The following is a 22,455-nucleotide window of genomic DNA, read 5'->3' on the forward strand; positions in this document are numbered from 1 at the left end:
AGAGTTCGTGTTCGCTGTCTGGGATCATTGTTCGGTACCACGTAGCGTATCCGCTTCCTCCGCCTGATCCATTGCGAACACATGTAACGGCCTTCGATGGAGGTGCACTATTTCTCAAGACACCCCTACTCTGTGTAGACAAACGCCGATTTACAATCTGCACAAGGGATCTAGTCAACCTAGCCGGAAGAAGCATTTTTAATATATCTGAAAAAGATGTCCCCGAAATTGAAAACTGCCTAGCAACAGCAAAATGAAGAACGCTTGCTAATAGCAAGAGAAAAATTATTTAGAACAAAAATTATCAGCCAAAGGTCGATGATCGGATTCTGCACAAAAATTGCCAATAGACAGTTCGAGAATTAGGATGCATTCTCCACTAGTTATTCTACGATCTATATCCATATTTGAAGTTCACCACAAAAAAAACTCATTTGAAAAAAAACTATTACACGCTTCATAAAAACACGATGATTGTATCAGGGTAAAATACCTTGTCTCAGGGCGATGTAACAGAAACATAGAATGGCAAACCAGCCGACACAACATGAGACGAAGAAAAAAAAAGAACATTTTCTTATGCACGATCAAAACGTTTTGAGCTATAAAAAGTTTCGAAACTCCAGGTTCTTACACAACCACCACCCGAAGCTCATAAACAGATTAACATTTACCTTTGCCATTCAAACGACTCTATGAGGCATCTAAACCAAAATAACAAGATCGGAAATCATTTACGACAGGGATAACTTTAAATCAAATAATATATAGAAAGAAAAGGATACAAAATAATCATTGCTAAATTAAACACAGAGGCAAAGCTGAGCTTCGCACCATTTGCAGGAAAAAAATCAATGACTATGATCAAAATCAAGCAGAAAACTGAACAAATTTTAACACAGCTCGCTGGTAAAACTTTAACCAACATAAAAAGCAGAGCTCTAACAAGCAGAATTCGATAAGGCCGGATATTTAAATAAATTACATGCTCCAAATATTCCTGTTGGGCCCATTGGCGGCTCAGACGGGCCCAGTAGATGAATGAGCGCAGGATGAGTCGTGAGCAAATTTATTTACGGGAAAAAAATTTAAAATATTAACTCTTAACGAATTAAATATATGAACGTTAAAGCTCTTCGAATTTTAGCAATCTTTTAAGATTGACTTTTTCTGAAAAATTAAGCTAAAATGAAAAAACTCGATAAAAGATAAATCTTAAAAGATAAATCATTGATCATTAAACACCTAAGAATTAATATCCTTTTTCGACACAAATTCATTACGCATTTTGCAACAATTGATTTTTTGCTTTTCGAAAACGGAATTGACTTCCTTTGACCGAATGAATGAATTTAAATTAAACTTAAAAACGTTACAGAAAATCAAATTTGAAAGTGGACAAATATTAAGACTTCTTTCTTGAAAAATCACACTTAATTAAAATCGAAAAACTACAAGAAAAGTCAATTTTTATTATAGTAAAAAAGCTTACATCAAAAGAAAAGTTCAAGCTTTCTAAAGTAATCCGATAAAAAGCAAACGATAGTTTATAACATTTTTCCGAAACAATTTTTGATTTGAAAACAAAAAACGGCGATTGTTCTTGATTTAAAAAAAAACGCAGAACTTAACCCAGCACTTTTTTCAAATTAAACAATTGAAAGATAAATTATCATCTAAACAAAAACTAGGAAACTTAAAAACAACACGACCTGTTTAAGTGTTTTCATTACGTTCATTGGCACAAAAATTGCCAGGCAAATCAAAATCATTAGTGTGGTTTCGTAAAGGAAAGATTAATCGACAAACATTTGTGCAACTTCAGCTCATATGATACAATTTATTCGCGGCTCATTTTCGTATGGCTTCTTTGACTGCATTTTTCAAATGCTTTATATTTTACATCTGATAACGCCGTGAACATCGAACAAAAATAGTGACACCACCAGATGCGTAAGAAGTTCATGGATGTCATAATATATTTCCCAGCTTGAAACTTTTTATAACGAGGCGAAGCTACGCTTCGCAAAACACGAGCGAGAACACGAAAAAAAGCAGCTTTATAAAGTGAAATGATAAGTAGAAATAAGCCTGGAGTTAACATAAATTCGGCCATTGTTGTGATTCGCTCCTGCGACCTAGAGATAATGAGTTTCCAGCACTAACCACGGACGCTTATCAATTCAAAATCACTAGCCAAATATCAAGCACAGAACACATGCTAATGAAATTTCCAATGCTACAGATCGTGATTATAGCAAAACTGCCACCAAATTATCACTTTCATTTGCGAGTTGGGTTAGAAAAAAAAGAACGTTCGTACAAAAACACTAGCTGCTCGCTAGCGTAAAAAGTCATAGTGAAAACGATACAAAACGATTCATCTATTCCTCTATGAGCAAAATTGGCAAGACCATTAGAAAGCAAACAAAAAGACATTTGTAAAATTTGTACAGGTTTGACATTAATCAATTTACACTACGGTTGTCACATCTACAAAATATCTTTACAGCTACTGTCTAGAATCTCTGAACCGTTTTCTCCATTTTCTTTCTCTTTATCGTGATTCCATTTACCGGATGACAATTTAGCTTTCTGGTTATAAGCAGTTAGCTGCAACGGCGATGATGAAGACCTAATATTTCCTGAGCCACTCTGAAGAATCAAAACAGTTTGCTGCAGCGAATGAACTTGAGACTTCAACGATTCAATAGTCGCTTCTAATTCTTGTCGAACTGAAGCCGGCAACATTGACTTCATTTTAGCATTATGAGTTAAGACAAGTTGGTTCATCTCATGTTCATAATGCGATTCTCTCTCTATCAGTCGTTTCTCCAGTGACTTGACCTTGAACTGTGTGCTTTCAAGGTCATTTATAATATTATTAACCTTCTGCGTGTGTTCATTCCTCATTTTAGTCAGCTCTGCGTTTTTTCGTTTCATAAGCTGTTCTATCTTCGTTTCGTGTTCTTGTTGTTCCCTGAATGCCTCGTTGCGCCATGTTTCAATTTCTGTTTGCAGTTGCGCGTTGTTTTCCTCGGCGTATTTGAGTTTAGCTCTCCATTCCGATTCGATTTGCGTCTCCTTTTCAGCATTTCGCAGCAGCATGTCTTTCAGTTCTCTTTCGTGTATTTCCTAAACAAAAGGCCGATATTTAACATAGAACAAAACAGGCTGAAATTCCAGAGGATTCGGGCAAAAAGGGAAGGGCGGATTTTGAAAGTGACACTATGTACGTTATCTTCAACTTAACAATTTCTTACAGTAAAATTTGTCGCCTTGAACATAACTCTTCAAGTTCCTCTTCACTTTTGTTTTCAAGTATTTCGGTGCAAGATCCGGGTGCACAAAAACGTAATTTCAATCAGCTTGACACCATTTAAAAAATTGTAGTATATCTCCTATGATATATCAATTGTGTGTCAACGTTACACCTCCAGCTAGCGGTGTTTTTGCGAATTCCGAGTTCAGTCTAAGCCCTCGCGGCTCTGATCCGTAGCACCTGCACCACGGAAGCTTAGAATTATACTAACATAACTACAGATTCTATTAGATTGTCAATAATGGGATATGTTCCACAAGTCCCATAAAAGCAGTTTTTTTTGCGAGTTGGGTTGGAAAAAAATTGATTCGTAATATAACACTAAAAACACTTCGCTTGCTTGTGTAAAAAAGGACAAGGAAACCGGAAAAACTTTGACCAACTTTCGAAAAAAAAGTTCATCAGTTAAAGCTATTAGTTTTTCAACAATTGGTTATGAAATTTTGAAATTTTTTACTGAACGCCATCCCATTTAGTGAAAACTAGCTCTTTTTTGAGCGTGAAAAAAAATCGTGACGACCTATAAATGTCAATCATTTCGTTCAACAATCAATTCAATTTGTATTTTAAAAAGAAAAATTTTGGAGAATGCCCACAGAGCTGGCAGTTTCTGCGTCTCCCTTGACCTTTCTGAAGAGGACAGCGGCCGACTCCTAATTACCTCCCTCATCCGATCCTGAGACTAACTCAACCTTGTTGACTTACCACCAAGTCTTTCCTCTCTGCATCGGCTACAGTTCTGCACTTGGCCGCAATGAGTTCCCTGTCCGAGTTAAACTTGGTCCTCAGCTGCTCCATCTTCAGCCCCACCTCCATCAACTGCTGCTTCCTCACTGACTCCAACTCATTAATCTCCTCTCTCAGTTTGTCTCTAGTAGACTCCACTTCAGACAGATACTTCTCACGTTTCTTCATTTCAGTCTTGTGTGCGATTTCCTAAAGCGAAATCGAAAATCAAAACTATGTTAGACACGGAGTGAGGCTTAAAAAATGAACTTACATTATTAGCAATCCTCTGTTCCAACTTCACTCTCAGGTTTTCCAGACTTTCATCATGCTTCGCACTCAGCTGTTCACGCTCGTGTGACATATCCTTAACCCACTTGGCCTTCTCTTCTTCATGTTTCGCTCTCATCTCGTCTATTGTTTTCTCATGATTCCCTCGGAGAGCATTCAGGGACTTCTCATACTCACTCGCCTAAAACGGTGCAGGGCATAACAATGATTGATACTTTTATCTACAAATCAACAGTATAAGAAATAAGTCGGATGAAACAAAATCAAGCAAAACCTTGAATACGAATCCAAATTACGAAATCATTGTTCCGACAATTAAGAATGGGGAGGAGCTTTTGCCTTCGGGTGTTTTAAATTTTTTCCCACGCAAAATCAGGTACCAAAAACAATCATCGCAAAGGATCGAGATAAGGAGGAATACATTAACTCCATTCATTTCTTTCTCGAAACCAATGTATGAAACCGATAAGAAAAAAATGTTGGTCAAAACATGGAGATCCAAAAGTTCTTAAATACACTGAAATGCTTTGCTTAAAATTTTGCACCCAAACAACCTGCACATCCTACAGGAGCAATTGGACATAAGAAAAATTCCTTTGAGTTATTTGCTATGAACTATGATCAAAATGGAAAAATTCAAGAAAAATGAATGCAAAAGTTTCAAACAATTTCCACATTAAAGAACTTGCAGAAAATCCAAAAAATCTCAAAGCTGATTAAAATGACCCAATTATCACGAACTTATCAAATATGAGGTTAATAGGCAACGTAAAAAAGAGCTGTATCACAACAGCAAAAAAATTTTTTGACATTAAATCAATAAGCTATGCTATCAACATAAATTGATGTAATGAAAAGTTTGTTTGTTTGTTGAAACCTTTTCAGAAAAAAAAACCTTTTTTTGTTTGTTATTCATTTATCATTCTGTACTACTTCCACAGAAGCCGGCTATCCGCATTGCATTTTCGAGTTTGAGACTTTCATGCACACGAAAAAAAAAACATCTTTCAACTGTCTGCTGGAAAAAATCATAATGTTTTTCAATTTTAGTAAACGTTTTCAATCAGAAAAGTCCATGCCGTGGAAACTTAGCTGACAAAAGAGACAGGCGTACAATAGACCGACAAATGAAATGTTGCGAGCAAAAATTTTCGATTTCCAAAAAGTAAGGTTTATCGCCGGACTCGAACCGTAATCCCTTATCGCCTCAAGCAGGAACTTGATATCCCAATGAAGCTGATGAATTCTGCAAACAAAAGTTATTACGCGAAAAAAGTCTAGGTCCCGCAGTTGCAATGCCCTTGCTTCGGGTGGTAAAACTACAAAAACAGGACAGGTAAGGCAAAAGAACCACTGTGCTTCGCCTTATGTAACCGCCATACGGCTTTAATCACCCCACCACTAGCGCATAGAATCATTCAACCACAAGACCCGAATAAAACTCAAAAGCTAACAGATTTGAACTCGCTTCGGTGAAGCCGATCTGGCTAATGCTATTTAAATTGTCAAATTGAATTCAGGCTGTATACACAATCTGAAACGTCACACAGAAATGTGCGCGCTGCAAACGAAAATTTCAACTTATATATTTAAAACTTTAAAGTTTCGATGACTTAATAATACCACCTGAAAGCTCTTAGAATATCAAGAAACTTTTATCATTGGCACTTTTTTGATTAAATTAACCCAATTTAAAAACTGGATCAGTATATAAATTTTCATTCCGCTACAAAATCTGTAAATTAAACGCCCTCTCTAAGACTAAAAATCAATCACGCTATGTTGCGCCACTTGCGCTTAAGTAATTGGAGAGTGCAACTTGCAGTGCATAGGGAAACCGCAAACGAGAACAACTTTTCTTGAAAAAAAAATGCGGCCTCTAAAACCACTAAAGGACACTAAATGTTTTCATTTAACTAAACGAAACTTAAAATGCGCACAATTAGAACTCAATATCTAGTCAGTGGACAATTGGAAAAGGGTCAATGAAATAAAAATATGACCTTGTTTTTTTTCAATTTTCGAATTTCCAGGAAAAACAATGGCCTTGAAGCGCCTTGAATTTCTAGAAAATTGTTTAAACCCCAATTGAAGAAAACAGGATCAATAGCTAAAATTTTTATTTTGCTGGGAAATATGATAAATTGATTCCATTTTCTAAACTAAAAATCGATCACGTTTTTCGTGACCTTTACACTTTTGCTGTTCGATAGTGGAAATTTCCTGCCTTTTAACAAAGGAAATGAACTCAAATTAACAACAATCAAAAGACAAACCACGAGAAAGCAATTTTCAGCGATAACAAGTTTTCCTGAAAAACTTGATGAATTTGGACTAATTTTGATATTGACTCATTTTGATAAACCTGAAACAATTAAAAAAAAAACTAGATCAACAGGTAATTTTCTACTCCAAAGGAAATGATATAAATGACATGAAAAGTCCAGCTCCTTTTCTTTCCCGCACATTTCTTTTGAAGAGAGCAAATCCGCCTTCCATTCAGCCTAGGAATTTGAGGTAAACTCAAAAATAAATCTAGATTCCAGTCACTTTGTAATTGAAAATTGACTTTCTTTTATACAATTTAAATGGTGACTCCCTGAAAACATAGGCAAAAAGTTAGAAAATTGCAAATCGAAAAAAAATCCGATTGATAATACTAAAATATTTTTTAATTTTCGAGAAAACACACAACTTGTTAAGGCCTTTTCGATTTCAAATATCTTACACTTTTTTTCTCACACTTACACTTTATTCACACAGAGAGAACACCAGCGAGAACACGAGCAAAAAGCAGCTTTATAAATTGAAATAAGAAAAGATAAAAATAGGCCTCCAATTAGTAAGACTTCGCTACGTTTGCGCTCCAAACCTGCAACCTCGAGAATTGAAATCTAACGCTCTGCCCTCTCGGCCACGAACGCTTAACAACCGTCAAACACCAGTCACCAATAAAGCAGCTACAAATGCTAATAAATTGCCAATGCCAAGCAGCAAAAGTGTCACCAAATACAAATAGACACAATTTTGCAAGTTATAGTTTGGAATAGAACAAACTGAAGGCATCCACGCTAATTATGCATATACTAAATTGGACAGCATAAAGCCATTTTATGTATAAATTATGCATTTCAAAAAAAATTAAAGATATATTGAGTTAGAAAATGTCTGAAATCGAGTTTTTATTATTGTTATGTTGTTCGAAACAAATAGCTTTTTTCGGTTCACTGGATGAATTTTAAAAGTATCAAGGTATCAACTGTGTTAACTTATAACTATTCGAATGTCAAAGCATACTATTAAACAGCCGTAAAGGTGCCCAATAAGAGGCACCAATATTTGCGACTTGGATTTGAAAAAACGAATAGTCGTAGTATAACACTAACGCTCACTGCAGTTCGCTGGTGTGATAAAACTAATACAGTTTAAGAAAAATATCAATGTGTTATTTTTTTTTATTCCGTAAGGTAATCTTTAATTTGAAATCCACTTTTGAACTTAAGTCGATCACGTTTTTTCGCGTCATTTAAACTTTTCCTATTGGAAAGCGTAACTTGCTTTCCTTTTAGCAAATAAATTTGAGATCTGAAAGAAATCAAAAGTCAAATTGCGAAAGATCAAATTTCAGCGTGACCAAACTTAATGACTTTTTCCAGAAAACAAAAAAAAAACAACCGACGTAAGTGTCTTCACCTTCGGTCATTTACACTCAATAATTTGGTCCATATACTTTCAGTATGCAATTATTGCACTGGTGAGCGGCTGAACACAGTCCATGAGCAATCAAATAATAAAGACATATGAACAGATTAAAAAGAACTCGTACCTTGAAATACACTGAAAAAGTTAACAACAGTAATCATTCAAACGTCACAACAGCTTAATATCTGCGCTTACTAAGCTCAACGCGAACTTCAAAATATTTTTCAGAAAGTAAAAATCTGGTTCGAGTATTGTCAAAACCCGTCACTCGGGATTCAGAAGTTTTTCAAAATTACCTGTTGTTCTCTGGTCACTTTAGATTCGTTCAAATCGCTTTCTATTCTCTCTATCTGTCGTCTCATTTCTTCATAAACTTGATTATGCGAAGCATCCACCTGTTTTCTGAATTTCTCAAAGGCCGACTGTGATTGGTTCATTTCTCTCTTGTGCATTTGTAGCAACTTCTCAATCTCAGTATCCTTTTCGCTCACGCCTTCCTCACATCTGGACAATTTGGACTGCAGTTCTTTCACGTCAAGGTCATAGTTGAGCTGCAGCTCTTTAAGCTTCTTCTCGTAGCCCTGTTGACAGCTGAGGAGTTCAGTCTTGGCATTGTTTTGCGTTTCTTTGATTTTGCGATCTGCATCCAGGGTAGCATCCTAAATTGTTAAAATGGATCATATTCTCAACTCTCTCAGAGCTAAAATTTTCTCAATTTTCGAAATTTCTTTTTAATTTTCTCCATTTCGACTTTCAAAGCAGAGTTCATGGTGGGTATGGCGTCCATCGCGAAATGATTTAACTCTGTATTTTAACTATACTGTCTTATCAAATAACTTCCAAAAACACCTATTATGTTGGACATATTTTTGTGTCCTGAAATGCTGTCATAATTTAGTTACCTGTAGTTTCTGCTTCATCTCCAGCATTCTGTCGTCCATGTCACATATCTTCTGCATCATATCATCCACCTTCTCCGCATGTGTCTTCTTCAGACTCTCACAGCTGTTCTCATACTTGTTCACTGTCTCCTGCTTGTCCTTCCGCATGGAGTCCACTGTATCCATGTACTTGTGCTCAAACTTCTCCAGTCTACTCACAAAAGATGTGATTCAACACTTCATTCGGAATAGCAAATTTTATTGCGCAGAAGAAAAAAATGTGAAACAATGGTACATAGCCAACCACAAAAAAATGGCAACCAAAACACAACAACCAAAAAAGAGATATGTAAACAACGGAAAAGAAGACATTCCATATTCAAGCTAAGAATTTTGGTGCAAGAATAATTTTCATTCATTGTGACACAAAATTTGGATAGTATTTTGCTGAAACCTCACTCATTCTAGGTTTTTGACATTCTATCAACAATAACTAATATCATTTCGTACCTCGTTTTCAGTTCCAGGAATCCATCGTTCAGAGTTCTGCACTCGTACTCCAATTCCATGTTCCTTCGCTCAAGGTCAAATTTCTCTTCTCTCGTTCGATCGATATCGGCTGTGAGAGAATTGATACGAGATTCCAACTCCTCCACTAGCTTAGCTGTGGTCGTCTGTTGCTGCGTATACTCACTAAAACCAAACAAAAAGTTGACATAAACTGCAATATTCGATACTACCATTTCAGTTACTATGAGAGCTGACGTCGTGTCGAATCTTAGATAGTCACATCGGTCTTAGTTCCCGAAAAAAGTTCCACTCAGAAAACAAACTTGTCTCAAAATCTCGAATCAGCAACAAGTCAATGGATTCAGCTGGTCGAAAATCAAATTATTTAACTTACTGTTCCATTTTATGCAACCTCTTATTTGTATCATCAATCAGCTCCTGAATACTGTCTGCATGTGCTTGTTCCAGCCTCTCTCTATCTTCTTCAAAATGTGAGTTCAAGTTTGCAATTTTGTTTTCGTACTCTTTCTGAAGCGTCTCGAGGTTAGAGTGAGCGAGACTCTTGATTTCTGCTATCTGGCGATCTTTGCCTCTTTTCATTGCGTCTGCCTCTTGCGTTAAAGCTGTCAGTTTTCCTGCTAGTTCTTTTGTCTTCGATTCCATTTCTGTTATCTTTTTTCTGAAACGCACAAAAGAATTATTCGAAATATATCCAATGCGTTTTGAAACTGTGGATGCGATGATTCAAAAAGTTTCTCTATTTTTAAAAGAAGAAAATCACAGTTTTTGAGTCAAAATTCGAAAAATCAGTTCCAAGAACTTCAAAATCAAGTCAGGAAAATCATAACCTGTACTGAGCATGTGTCATTTCCACTTCTTCGTTTTTCTTTTCCACAAGTCTTTTCAGTTCCCTGTCATACTGAGCCTCCAGACTTTTCTTCTCTTCCTGAAATTAAAACAAACCCAGAAGCATGTATTGATCTGTTATGAGCACCGAAGGAAATGTTGTGTCAGTACCATCGACTCACCAAAAGCTTTGAGTCGTAAGTCTTCTTTTGAGATTGAATCTCTTGTTCATGCAACTTATGAATCGACTGCCGTTTAGCCTCATCCACCATACTTTGGGCCACACCCTTGTATGACGTCATTTCATGATCTCCATCATAGATGTCTCCTCTACCTATCGGAACACTGGCTGCAGACGATGGCCGATTGGCATTTGAGCCTAAGTACTTCCAAGAAAGAGAGCTGCTATAGTCGTAATAATCCGGCTGTGCCTCGCTTACAGTATTCAATTCAGGTGTTTTGTTTCCCGATCCTCGATAATTGTTCACACCCGATGATCCCGACGACTGGTAGTTGCCACGGTCATACCTCAGAGATGTGGTGCGTTTCGGGCTGTTGCTTCTACGTCCAAGATGAGAAGCTGTTGTGTCATTCAGTTCTGTGTCAACCCATGACGGTGTACTACTTTTCACATTCGCTGCTGCGAAGGATGCTGCTTTAAGCCTGAAATATATTTAAAAAATAAAATTTATAAGCCATTAATTTAGGAATAATTAAGCCTCCGTTGAGGAATTATTAAGCCTCTCTATTAGGAATTATTAAGCCTCTAACTCCATTAAGCCATGACAGGCAAGTCTGTAGGACAAACACACTCTGCGTTAATGTATATCACAAAAACATTCTATAAAACCAACAACCTGAATGTTCCGACTGCCTTTTAAGGTCTATGGAGCAGCAATAACATGAAAAAATTAAATGTACAAAAAAAATAAAACTAAAATTTTTTTTTAAAAAAAGTTGAGATTTTTTGTGAAAATCAAACCCCCACACGCCATATAAAGTCCAAAGTGATAGGTTTGGCTCCTATTAACAAATCAATTATGGCAAATAAGCTTCCTTGAACCAATTTGGAACGATTCCGAACTAAGACGGATTAAATCTTTGCTTATGCGTTAATAGCGCGAATTATATCGCGCGTTAATTGTCCCAAATTGGCCGAAACTGCTATCTTTAAACCCCAATAACTTTACAAAAAAAGATAACAGATGAAATATCTTTTCAAATCAAGCTCAGACAACAATAACTTTTGGATGATATTTAAAAAATTCCGTCAAAAATGGCAAGTTAAAAAGTCGAAATTGGTCTGAAAAAAAAAACCCACCCCCAGCACAAATATTCCGTTACTTTCGTTACGAAAGTTGGAACAAAAACAACAATCTGAATATTTCTTGCAAACTAACACTCAACTGTTAGTTAAGGGACAAGGTTAAATGCTAGTCAAATTAACAAATCCCAAAAAATATCAAGATTGGCACTTTCATGGCGAATTTTAAGCAAGATACACATTGAACCCACATTTTGCGCGATGGAAATTTTTGAACGAAATTCTATAAAATGGACTACAAAAACTTTTAATGGAGGCAAATTTATTTTTTTAAAACCTTTTAATGAGTGTGTTATATTGTCGATGAAAATATTTTAACGCCAGCTTGATTTTCAAATAATCTAGTCTGTTTTCGGCCGACAGCCTAGGCATTTTGCTGAAGATTCGCGATCTGTTTTGTGTAAAAAATTATGTTGATGCAAAAGTGAAGGACAAACATCATCTACAATGGATACATTACAAAATTAAAAAAGCTTCACAAACTTTTTCTGGCATTCGACAGTCAAAAGAATTTCGAGCAAGAACATGGGACAAACTAACAGAGAGAATTTATCTGAAGCCTAAAATTTCTGGCAAAAGTTTTCTTGATTCCGAGGCTTTAACAGCCCATGAGGATTCATCTTACAAGCTCTAATTAAAAAATTATGTTTCTTGATGAATTTGACCTTCAAAACACTTGAACACTTGAAATCGGGCTATAGAAAATTAAGAAAAAGACAGCATCTTAACGCGGTCAAAAAACTTGCGGGAACAAAACTCGCAGAGTATCAAAAAATCTGTTTAAGGTCCATGTTTACGATTTTGGATGTATGTATGATGAAATAAAAGAATCTACGAAAAATTCATCAAAATTTAAGAAAATATCAAAATATCCAGCAAAAACTAATTAGAAAAAATTGCTTTCTCTCGGCAGAGAAAACACTTTTTGGCAATTTTTTGATACTTCTCAATCATTCATTATAATAAATCACTGTACCCAATCACTGTAACAAATCTTAATGTCTTGGCCTATAACAAAAACACGCCAAGATATTGTTAAATTAGCATCGAAAAAAGTATCAAGCGTTAACAAAGCCGAAATTACCTAAACAGAAACCCTTTAAGCCCAAAAAAATCAACAAGACTCAAAACTTATCAAAAATTAATAAGTCCCACTCACCCTCAAAACACACAAATTTTATTTGCTCGTGGCATGAATTAAAAAGAGGCCACTAAGCCAATTATAGGCAGGAAAATTAAGCCGAAAAAAAATAAAAAAGCCGAAAAAAAAATCAAAAAAATTACGACTAAAAAAATTTAAGACTGTCTCATCCTCGTAACACAAACACAGTCACATACAAACTTTTTTTTCGTATGTCAAAAGACTCAAAATAAGGACATTATGCCGATTTAATATAGGCCGAAACTGATTAAGCGGGAAAATAAAACAAAATTGCCAAAAATATTGTCATGAAAAACTATAATTTCTTTTAAAGATTTTCAGCATTTTGTGCGATCTAGACGGGAGCTTAAAATTGGGTTTCCCTTGAAACGACTCAAAAATAGGTCACAAAGCCAAAAAAAATTGAGCCGAAATCATTTGGACAGAAGGAATATTTTAAGCGAAAGAGCTATTGGCTTTGCAATGTCGTTCAACTGGTCTATTTTTGTCGAGTTTTAGGCCAAGTTGGAGGGAATCTAGAAGTTTTTCAGGTACAACAATACAGCAAGTAAAAAATCAAGTAAAATTTGTAAGAAAAGTTGCATATGGCAAAAAAAGTCTAGCTCCGGATTACAAGACACTTGATCTCGCATGTGAACTCAGGACCGTTAGTCGATTGCGTTACACGCTCATTATTCAACTAAAATAAAAAAGTTGATATCTGTTTTTCTCGATACTAGCACAATTTTTTGAAAATTTTTTGTCGTTCTAATGACGAATGAAAAGGGTTTAAAATGATACTAGCGTTTAACGCACCTCTGGTGCTTCGAAATTTTTTGACAACTCATGAAAAACGACATTTATTGGAAACAACATCTGCAAACTTTTAGAATACTCTGACTGCACCCAATTACAGGGTTGGTATTTCGAACTTTTTAATTTTTTTCAATTCCAATTTTGAAAACGTCATCTCGAAAACTTAATGGGCCTCTGGAAAAACTTGGAGGCCAGATTTGCAACCACTGAGAGTCCCTGAAAGCACCCTACTATAGGGTTAGGAATTCAAAATTTTGTGAATTTTTTTAAACCTAAGTTTCCCGAAACAAAAATTGAAAAAAAAGTCTTATCTCGGAAACTAAAATGATTTGAGCATTCATATTGAGAGGCAAGATTTGAGACGCCTGGGTGTACGCTGACAATAAGGTTGTATCTTCATCAAGTTAGTAGTTTTAAATTTTTTTAAATTTCTTTGAGAAACTTTGAAAAAATCAAAAAACGTCACATCTCGGAAAAAGCCGTTGAGCAGGCGCGTTTAGCAGTCTCATGTGGCAAGACTTGCAACTCTTTAGAGTACCCTGACAACAACGAACTATACCGTTGGGAATTTCAAATTTTGAAAAATAATTAATTTAAACTTTCTGAAAAGTTTGAAAAAATCTCAAAAAATTTCACATCTCGAACAGTACAAAGAATTGAGCAGTCAAATTTGGAGGTCAAATTTGAACAGTCATATTTGGAGGCAAAATTTGTAACTCCTTAGATTACTCTGCCAGCACCCAACTACAAGGTAGGGAATTTCAAATTTTGAGAAAAAATTAATTAAAATTTTCTGAATATTTTTCAAAAAATAACAAAAAACATCATATCTCGAAAAGTACAAGGATTTGACCAGTCATATTTGGAGGCAAGATTCGTAACTCCTAAGATTACTCTGAAACTACCCAACTACAAGGTAGGGAATTTCAAATTTTGAGAAAAAATTAATTAAAACTTTCTGAACATTTTTCAAAAAAATAACAAAAAACATCATATCTCGAAAGTACAAGGATTTGACCAGTCATATTTGGAGGCAAGATTCGCAATCCTTGATAGTACTCTGACAGTACCCAACTACAGGGTTGGGAACTTCAAGTTTTGTAAATTATTTTTTTTGAAATTTCTGAAAATTTTTGAAAAAATCACAAAAAACATCATATCTCGAAAACTACAAGGACTTGAGCAGTCATATTTGGAGGCAAGACTCGCAATCCCTGATAGTACTCTGACAGTACCCAACTACAGGATTGGGAACTTCAAATTTTGTAAATCATTTTGTTATTTGAAATTCTCACATAAAAGGAAAACAAACAACGATTAGAATTCTCTATATTAGACACAACTCCAAAAATTACCAAAGTGCTACAGCATTGAGCCGAAGCATCAATAAACCAAAAATAAATATATGTGACTCTATCCCGCTACTATGTACATATCCAAACGATTGATAGGAAGTACCATAAGAACGAACTTTAAAAAAAGCGTTACAAATTCGAAGTCGATCACGTTTTTCGGGACCATTATACGTCCGTAATGGGAGAGCGCAACTTATCCAACTTTTAGCAGATGAAATTGAATTTAACTCTAATAGTGCATAAATACATAGACGCATTCATAAATGCATTAATATGTATGAATGCACTTCTGTAAAACATACAATGGACAAAACTAAGCGATAATTCAGGTTTTTACTCTCTGAAAAGTCTGTTTTCACGTTAAATTTGGACATTAATTTTAAAAAATTCTGAGACCACGAGCAAATGATCAAAACTACTCTTTATGTAACTATCAAAATTTGGTTTCAAAAACTTACCAATGTAATCCAGGTCTGAAAATGCTAGATTTCCTCATCTGCGCTAAGTTTTTCAATCCGCGTGATGAAGTAAGTAAGAAACAGCCGAGTTAACAAAGCTTTCACACTGATTATTTCAACTTTCTCGCATGAAAATTTTTTACTCCGCTTATTCCAGAAAGAATTCACTACGATCCAAAGCTTGACTCTTTTTCCTTAATACTACCCCCCCCCCCCCCCCCCCCCCGAAATTTCACTAATAAAGTTTTGTTCACAAGTAGAGATTTGTTCACTAGTAGAGCTTTGTATAGTAGGCATCGAAATGCCAGCTCAATGTAAAAGATGAAAAATACAATGAGGCAATAAAAGTATTCAAAAATACCAAAATTGAAATGAAGAAAGGGGCCAGAGTACTTGGTTCTGTCATACGATCCGAGACTGAATGAAAAACTTTCTTAGAAACTCAGTAAGAAGAACATAATAAAATACTGAAAAAACTTGGTAAGATCGCGAAAACGTGTACTCCTGTTACACCAAAGGGGTACAATAAAGTATCATTTTTAGCTAGAACTAACCCCAAAACCACAGAAAACATGCAGGCCTGCGATAAGATACTGCAGGAAAATCTCATTCCAAATTTAATTGATAAAGATAATATCAGCCATCAATTTAGAGACATCGCTTCTTTGCTACTGAAAATGGGTGGTCTAACTATCAAGCTACCTTCTGACTATGAGAATTTTTTTAGAATGGTGAATTAAAACATCGTCAGTCCTAGACGCATACGACCCATTAACAGCTATATCTGAGCAAGAAAAAAATCTATACAAAAATTGAAACACTTAAAATTAAAAGAACAAACCAAAAGAGAGCTAACATTTTGAACAACTTGAGCGACAATGAAAAGTACGCACTTGAGCTGGCCTCCGAAAAAGGAGCCTCAAATTGGTTAAAGGCAGTCTCTTAGCAGATAAAATTTTAACCTGAATAAATCAGAATTCCGGGATGGAATTTATCTCAGATATGGATGGGAACCAACCAACATTGCACTCACATGTCATGTGGTCAATCTTTCGACCTTATTCACGCCCTTCAATGTGCAAAGGGTGGATACACCCACATGAGGCATAACGAATCAGAGATACCTTTGCCACCCTTATGAGCGAGGTTTGCTTTGATGTTGAAATCGAGCCGAAACTTCAGTCGTTGCAAGGCGAGAGCTTTGTCAACAATTCAACCACTGATGAAGACGCTCGACTAAATGTAAAAGCAAATGGATTATGGGGCTCAAGGTTTAGCCGAACCTTCTTTGATGTCAAAGTCTTCAACCCGCACGCAAAAACTTCACGAAAACTACTGAAAGACGCCTATAAGTAACACGAATCACAAAAAACTCAAAACAACAACAGAGAGTTCTGCAAGTCGAACAGAGCAGCTTCTGCCCGCTCATTTATGGCTGCACTGGTGGTGCCGCACCAGCAGCTACTCGGACAATGCAGCGCATAGATGAAAAACGTAGTGAAAAAAGGCATGAAAGCTACGCAGAAACAATAAACTATATAAGAACTAAGATAAGCTGCGCGCTGCTAAGGAGCGCTTCCTTTGTATACGGGGTTGCAGATCACTGCGTAAGACGCAATTCATAGACAATTCAATAAGTGCTGTTGTAGAGGAGGGACGGTTGAAGTAAATACCGTTAATGACAATGCATTAAATGATGACTTGATTAATTCCTGCAATATTGTTTATTGATGTATTTATATAATGCTGATATGGGCCCTATCCAGCTTGTGCACGACCGTACCTAAACAGAAGAGCCCCTTTTGTAATTTACTATTTTTTGTTAAAAAAAAAGTAAAGTTGTTCACATTATCGGATTGTTACAAAATTTGGTATGCGGACTCGTAACAACATAAAATTGATGCATAAGTAAGGTCGTGGGGGGAGAGAGCCCAAAGCTTGGTGCAGATGAGGAAATCTGGCATTTCCAGACCCTGATTAAATTGGCAGGAAACCAAATTTTAATAGTTCATGGAGGGTAGCTTTGATCATTTGCTCTTGTTCTATGTAAAAATTTTGTAGTAGAAAATCGAAGTAAGCAATGTCCAAATTTAATATTGAAAACCGGCATTTTAGTGCATAAAAACGTGAACTTGTACTTCATTTTGTCCACTAGTGTATACTGGAGAAAAACTAACGCAATTAAAAATAAAACAAAAATTGAAAGAAACTCGTACAAAGTAAAAGAAATTAGCAAGAATTACGTTAGTTTTCTTGCACGGAGAATGAGATATACCAAATTCTTTCCCGGTAAAACCACAAAAAAAATCATGAAATTAAAAAAAAAAACAATTACAAAAAGCTCAATTTTTAAAGCTCTTTTTCAAAAATTGATTTCATTTTTTAAAAATTTTTCTTAACCGAGCAAAAAAATATGATCTGAATTTGCATCTCTCCCATATTGCAAACGAATACTTACTGGTATATTCCAGATCAAAAACGTATGAAAGTTAATCCTATGATAAAAGAGGTTCAATGTGTATCAGATTGAAAGTTTTTTTTTCTGTTTCAATTGAGTCAGTCACAAAAAGGAGCTCATAACATGTTGTTTTGACACAAGGAATGAAACGATTTTATAATCACAGGGTTTCAAACAATTTTTTTGAGCTTTGAAAATAAATTGGTTGCATTATTTTTTTCTCCAGTAGATGAGAATTTTAAGAATTTTCCTGGAAAAAATCATCCCGATCTATAAAAGAATCTGAACTATTTTCGTCGATTCTTAATCACTACCTTTAAACAAGCATTCGAATTAAATTACCGAGCGGCACCTAAGCCAACAATACTTGGGTAGTACCACACGAGCCGAAAACAAAGTGTCAGAGAACATTAGAAAACTTTGAGCTACTATTCTCATTCCTCCTGAACGACCCAAAAGCATAAACATCTAGTATACCCTTCATACGACGCAGAATAGGATAACGGTATAGCATAAGCCAAACCCATCAATTCAGCAAAAAAAAAATAAAAAAGGGTAATCAAACTAAATCAGAGTAAAAATATAAGAAGGCTACTAGCCTTTTTATAAAAATAGCAGATAATTAAATGCAAATTTGTGTAGAATATAAAACAAATAAGAGCACCGTGGATTGTGGATTGTAAAGTGTGTGAAAAACTTCGCTAAAATTCCTCTGGAATGGCGTTTTCAGCCGTCAGGTTAAAAAGGATAGACGCGGCATTCCCCACTTGGACAGCGATGCCTAAACGCTGTCGAAAAAAGGCTCCGGCTCTCTCTTCCAGGGTGGCCACTCTCAGTCGCTTGCTCAATTTTTTGAGGAAGACCGTGGTCGAGGGGCCATATCCTCCTAGCGTTTCAACAGCGACGGGTTCAAATATATAGTCACGCTTCAAATAATCAGAGTTAGTAACCTTTCAACTTTCAGCGCGACAACCAAATACTACTCAATACTGATGAAATCAAAAATAAGATGTTCTGTGGGGAAAACTTTTATGTTCTGGAAGGTAAACTGACATAACTAAGACCTCAAACGATAGCCTCAAGTTTTGCCAAAGAATCAACTTCCATACAAGCAAGGCCCGGCCGGAACTCAGAAACTAGGCTTCAGTTCCTCTGAATGCGCATGCTTTACCTCTAAACCAAGTGAGGTGACTAAAAATATTGAGCATCCTTAGCAAAGAAAGGTTAATTTATTACAAAATTTTGAAAAAAAAATGTTCACGGGAAAAAAGCCTAGTTCTCGATTACAAGCACACTTATACAAGAACACGTGTGAAATGAAACTTTCGTGCTTCTACGCGCCTGAGCTGTTAAATGTTGGGCAAGTCTAGCAGGCCTATTGTCACAGAACCATTGCAAATATTGATACTTCTGATATGCAGAATAAGTAGCTCCATACTTACGCTTCATGCGTAGGATTCAAATAGCTCTGAGCGGACGACGTCGACATTAGCTCTAATGCACCTTCTGGAGGATTCAGCGCAAAAACACCAACATTCAAATTTCCACGTTTTAGTAAATGAAACAGCAGTTGAGCGTAACTATTCCTGTTTTTCTTTTCCCATGCTGAGGATTCAGTAAACTGACACAACTTTTTGATCCAGGAAGCACATTTTTGTCTTTCATCTTTATCAACCATTCCCATCACATAGGGTTTGATTTGAAGCAACAAAGAATCAAATTCTTCGTCAATTTTAGTAAAATTCTCCGACGATAACATGACTTCTTAATCAAAAATTTATCATAGCAATATCTGTAACAATCGAACTAAGCACCTTCAACGATGTAGCAAAGTAGCCTGAAAGAATCAAAGGAGCAAAAAAATTTTCACTTACGCAGACCAAGCGAAGCTTTGCGCGACTTGCGATACAATTAAATACGCCAATCGAACAGAATGACCTGAAGATGCAGGTTACCAACGAGCTTTAGCTGGAGCAGTTTTGACGTACGATCTGATGATTTTAACGATTAAGGGTCTTATTTACCAAAATGGACGAACTCGGAGGGGCCAGTTTCGACTAACATGGTTATTTTTAAATTTTCGATTTAGGTATGCATGACAGGTAACAATTTTTATTTTCACGACAACTGAAAAAACGAAAATCAGACAGACGATTTTCGCTTATCAGAATTAGACGTGTATTTGTATGAATAAATAAATAAATAAACTATAACATATCTATAAAGAGACAAATATGTTTTAAATTTTCAAGTCTATAGAGTTTTGAGTCTATGAGAAAGTAGCAGTATCACGCGTTCTCGTGGCAACACCTTGGTTCGAAGTGAAAGTAGATGCGTGTAGTTATCTGTACTCTGGCCGCAAAATCGACATTGACGTTCTTGATTTGGACTATAGCAGTTTTCATTTTGACAAAGCTTGTCATGGAGTCCATTAACATAATAGCTGCCTATGGCTGGTCTTTGAATAGCAATTGAGTTTTTGATATTTAGATGGTCGTTACCCACTGGATGTTCACGTAGTCGAGTGTTTGACAAGAATTTGGATGTTCCACACCATCTTTTCCAAAAATAACCTCAAAATCTGACTGGAAAACCTGGCATTTTTGCGAAATGTCGTAGTCCATGCGTTGCAGAGGGGAGAACCGTGGATCAGAAAAGTTTATGGGCGCTCAATGATACTTTTCTTATGTCCACTTTGGCAGCTAATGTATTCGTTTGTTTTATACACTTCTGTTTTCGCTAATTGAAGTGCTGACTGGGGCTGCTTTGAGTAGTCAAGGTGACTCCTAGGTAACAAAATGAATTGACGAATTCAACTGGGTCCCCGATGTAGGTTAATTTGTATGTACGCTTTTCTAAAATTCATAGCCGTTGTTTTCACGACGTTCACCTGTAAGTTATTGTCGTTGAATCATGTAGAGTGCTAATTGTACGTCGAAAAATTGTTCCGATGTCAAAATCAGATCATCTTCATAGAAAATACACCTGCAGCCACAATTTTTAACGATTTCTGGCAAATCTGCAATAAACAGAAAGAAAAGCAGTGTGTATTTGATAAAGTAGACAATAAAATTACAGCCGTCGATATTTCAAGAGCGCTCCGAGTTGTAACGATTGTGCAGCTAGAATGGTTACCGAGCAGATCCCGCGAATTTGCTACCCTTCCTGGCTGCGAGGAAGACATCTTTTCATCCGGATTCAGGAAGGAACCTGAGAGCAACTGTAAACATATATTTTAACAACTTTTAGCTTCCTTAATAACGTTGATTTTCAGATTATGGGAAGCTAGGAGTTTAGGGAAAGGGTCGATCCACCTCCTGTATTTTCGCACAGAATTACATACCGACGGCAAATAATGCTAGCAAATAACGACTGGTTAGCTTCTAAACAATGCTTCACATGCTTCAAACAGTCTCTACCAAGCCAGTTCAAGGTGTGGTTCACTTTTATAGGGCAGACGAAGTCGTAACAACTCACAGGCTATCGGTCAAACATTGCAAATCAACTTAGTTATAAGCAAAAATAGTGAGCTCATGACTGGGTCTCAGTATCCTCAGACCACGAGTTCACTCCTAAAGACAGGGCTACTACATTATTTACTATATTACTATTGTTTTTGTTCGATAGATAAAATCATCACATCCATCGGAGGTGGATCAACCCTTTTACCTTAATTCCTAGCTTCTCATTATCTAAAAATGGATCTGATTTTATTTTAAATTAAACGAAAGCCATTCCGGGAAGCTAAAATTTGTTAAAATACAGTCTAAAATTGTTCTTCGGTACCTTTCGGATTCTTGAATCTGAGAGAAGATACATCTTCCTCACTATCACGAAGGGTAGCAAATTCTTCCGTCAGCCCTCCTGGTTCTCGGGAACTGCTCTGTAACGATTGTAGCTGCACAATCGTTACAGCTCGAAGCGCTCTTGTTCAAACAATGATGACTGTATTTTTTCCGTACGCTATATCTGTCACACGTCTAATTCTGACTAGCAAAAATTGTCTGTCTGATTTTCGCGTTTATATTTGCTGCGAAAAATGAAATCGTTACGTGTCATGCAAGCCTAAATCGAAAATTAAAAAATCATAATATTGTCAATCCAAATTGACCCCCTGCGAAATTGTTCAATTTAACGTTTAACACTGCTAATAGTCATAAACTTTCTTCCAGCCAAACTGCTTCCAATAAAAATTGGTTGATGACATGCAATTTCAGATCATGGTAGGAAGCAATTTTTCCAATCTCATGAATGATTAAATACTCTTGAAAGAAACCTACACCATCAAAAAAAAATTGAAAATCTACAAACTGGGCCAGCCCTGTCTCTTCAAAACGAGCATTATCTACAAGATATAACGCTTTTCGAAGAAAGTAGGTTCAACGAAAAGCAACGCTACTACTAATCGACTCCCAAGTCAAGCACAATTCCCGCGAAAACATTTCTAGATCAAGATACAGACAATAGAGACGCCCAAGTATTTAAAAATAATTAACAAATATTTCCAATCTGTTTTCACGCAAAACATTCAATGTGAGAAAACAGATCTTCCCAATAAATTGAGATATCTGGTTTAAGACGAGAAAGACTGCATATGTCTGCTATGTGGTACCATTTCTGAATAA

The 22,455-nt window shown here is 36.1% G+C and overlaps 1 protein-coding gene across 1 annotated transcript; it reads right to left on the bottom strand.

Annotated features, from left to right (window-relative positions):
* Positions 1-2,359: 2,359 nt before the first annotated feature.
* LOC134839162 (centrosomal protein of 112 kDa-like) lies at positions 2,360-20,843 on the bottom strand. The gene is made up of 11 exons (XM_063854620.1): positions 20,721-20,843; positions 19,273-20,616; positions 10,461-10,941; positions 10,281-10,378; positions 9,827-10,111; positions 9,433-9,615; positions 8,944-9,133; positions 8,338-8,700; positions 4,323-4,520; positions 4,028-4,258; positions 2,360-3,135 (listed from the first exon to the last, which is right to left on the bottom strand). The coding sequence occupies exons 2-11, from the start codon at positions 19,587-19,589 to the stop codon at positions 2,494-2,496; spliced, it is 2,988 nt and encodes a 995-aa protein (XP_063710690.1). The 5' UTR covers positions 19,590-20,616; positions 20,721-20,843; the 3' UTR covers positions 2,360-2,493.
* Between the last annotated feature and the right edge of the window lie 1,612 nt (positions 20,844-22,455).

Source organism: Symsagittifera roscoffensis, chromosome 2 (assembly GCF_963678635.1).
Source record: "Symsagittifera roscoffensis chromosome 2, txSymRosc1.1, whole genome shotgun sequence".
Classification (NCBI taxonomy): domain Eukaryota; kingdom Metazoa; phylum Xenacoelomorpha; order Acoela; family Convolutidae; genus Symsagittifera; species Symsagittifera roscoffensis.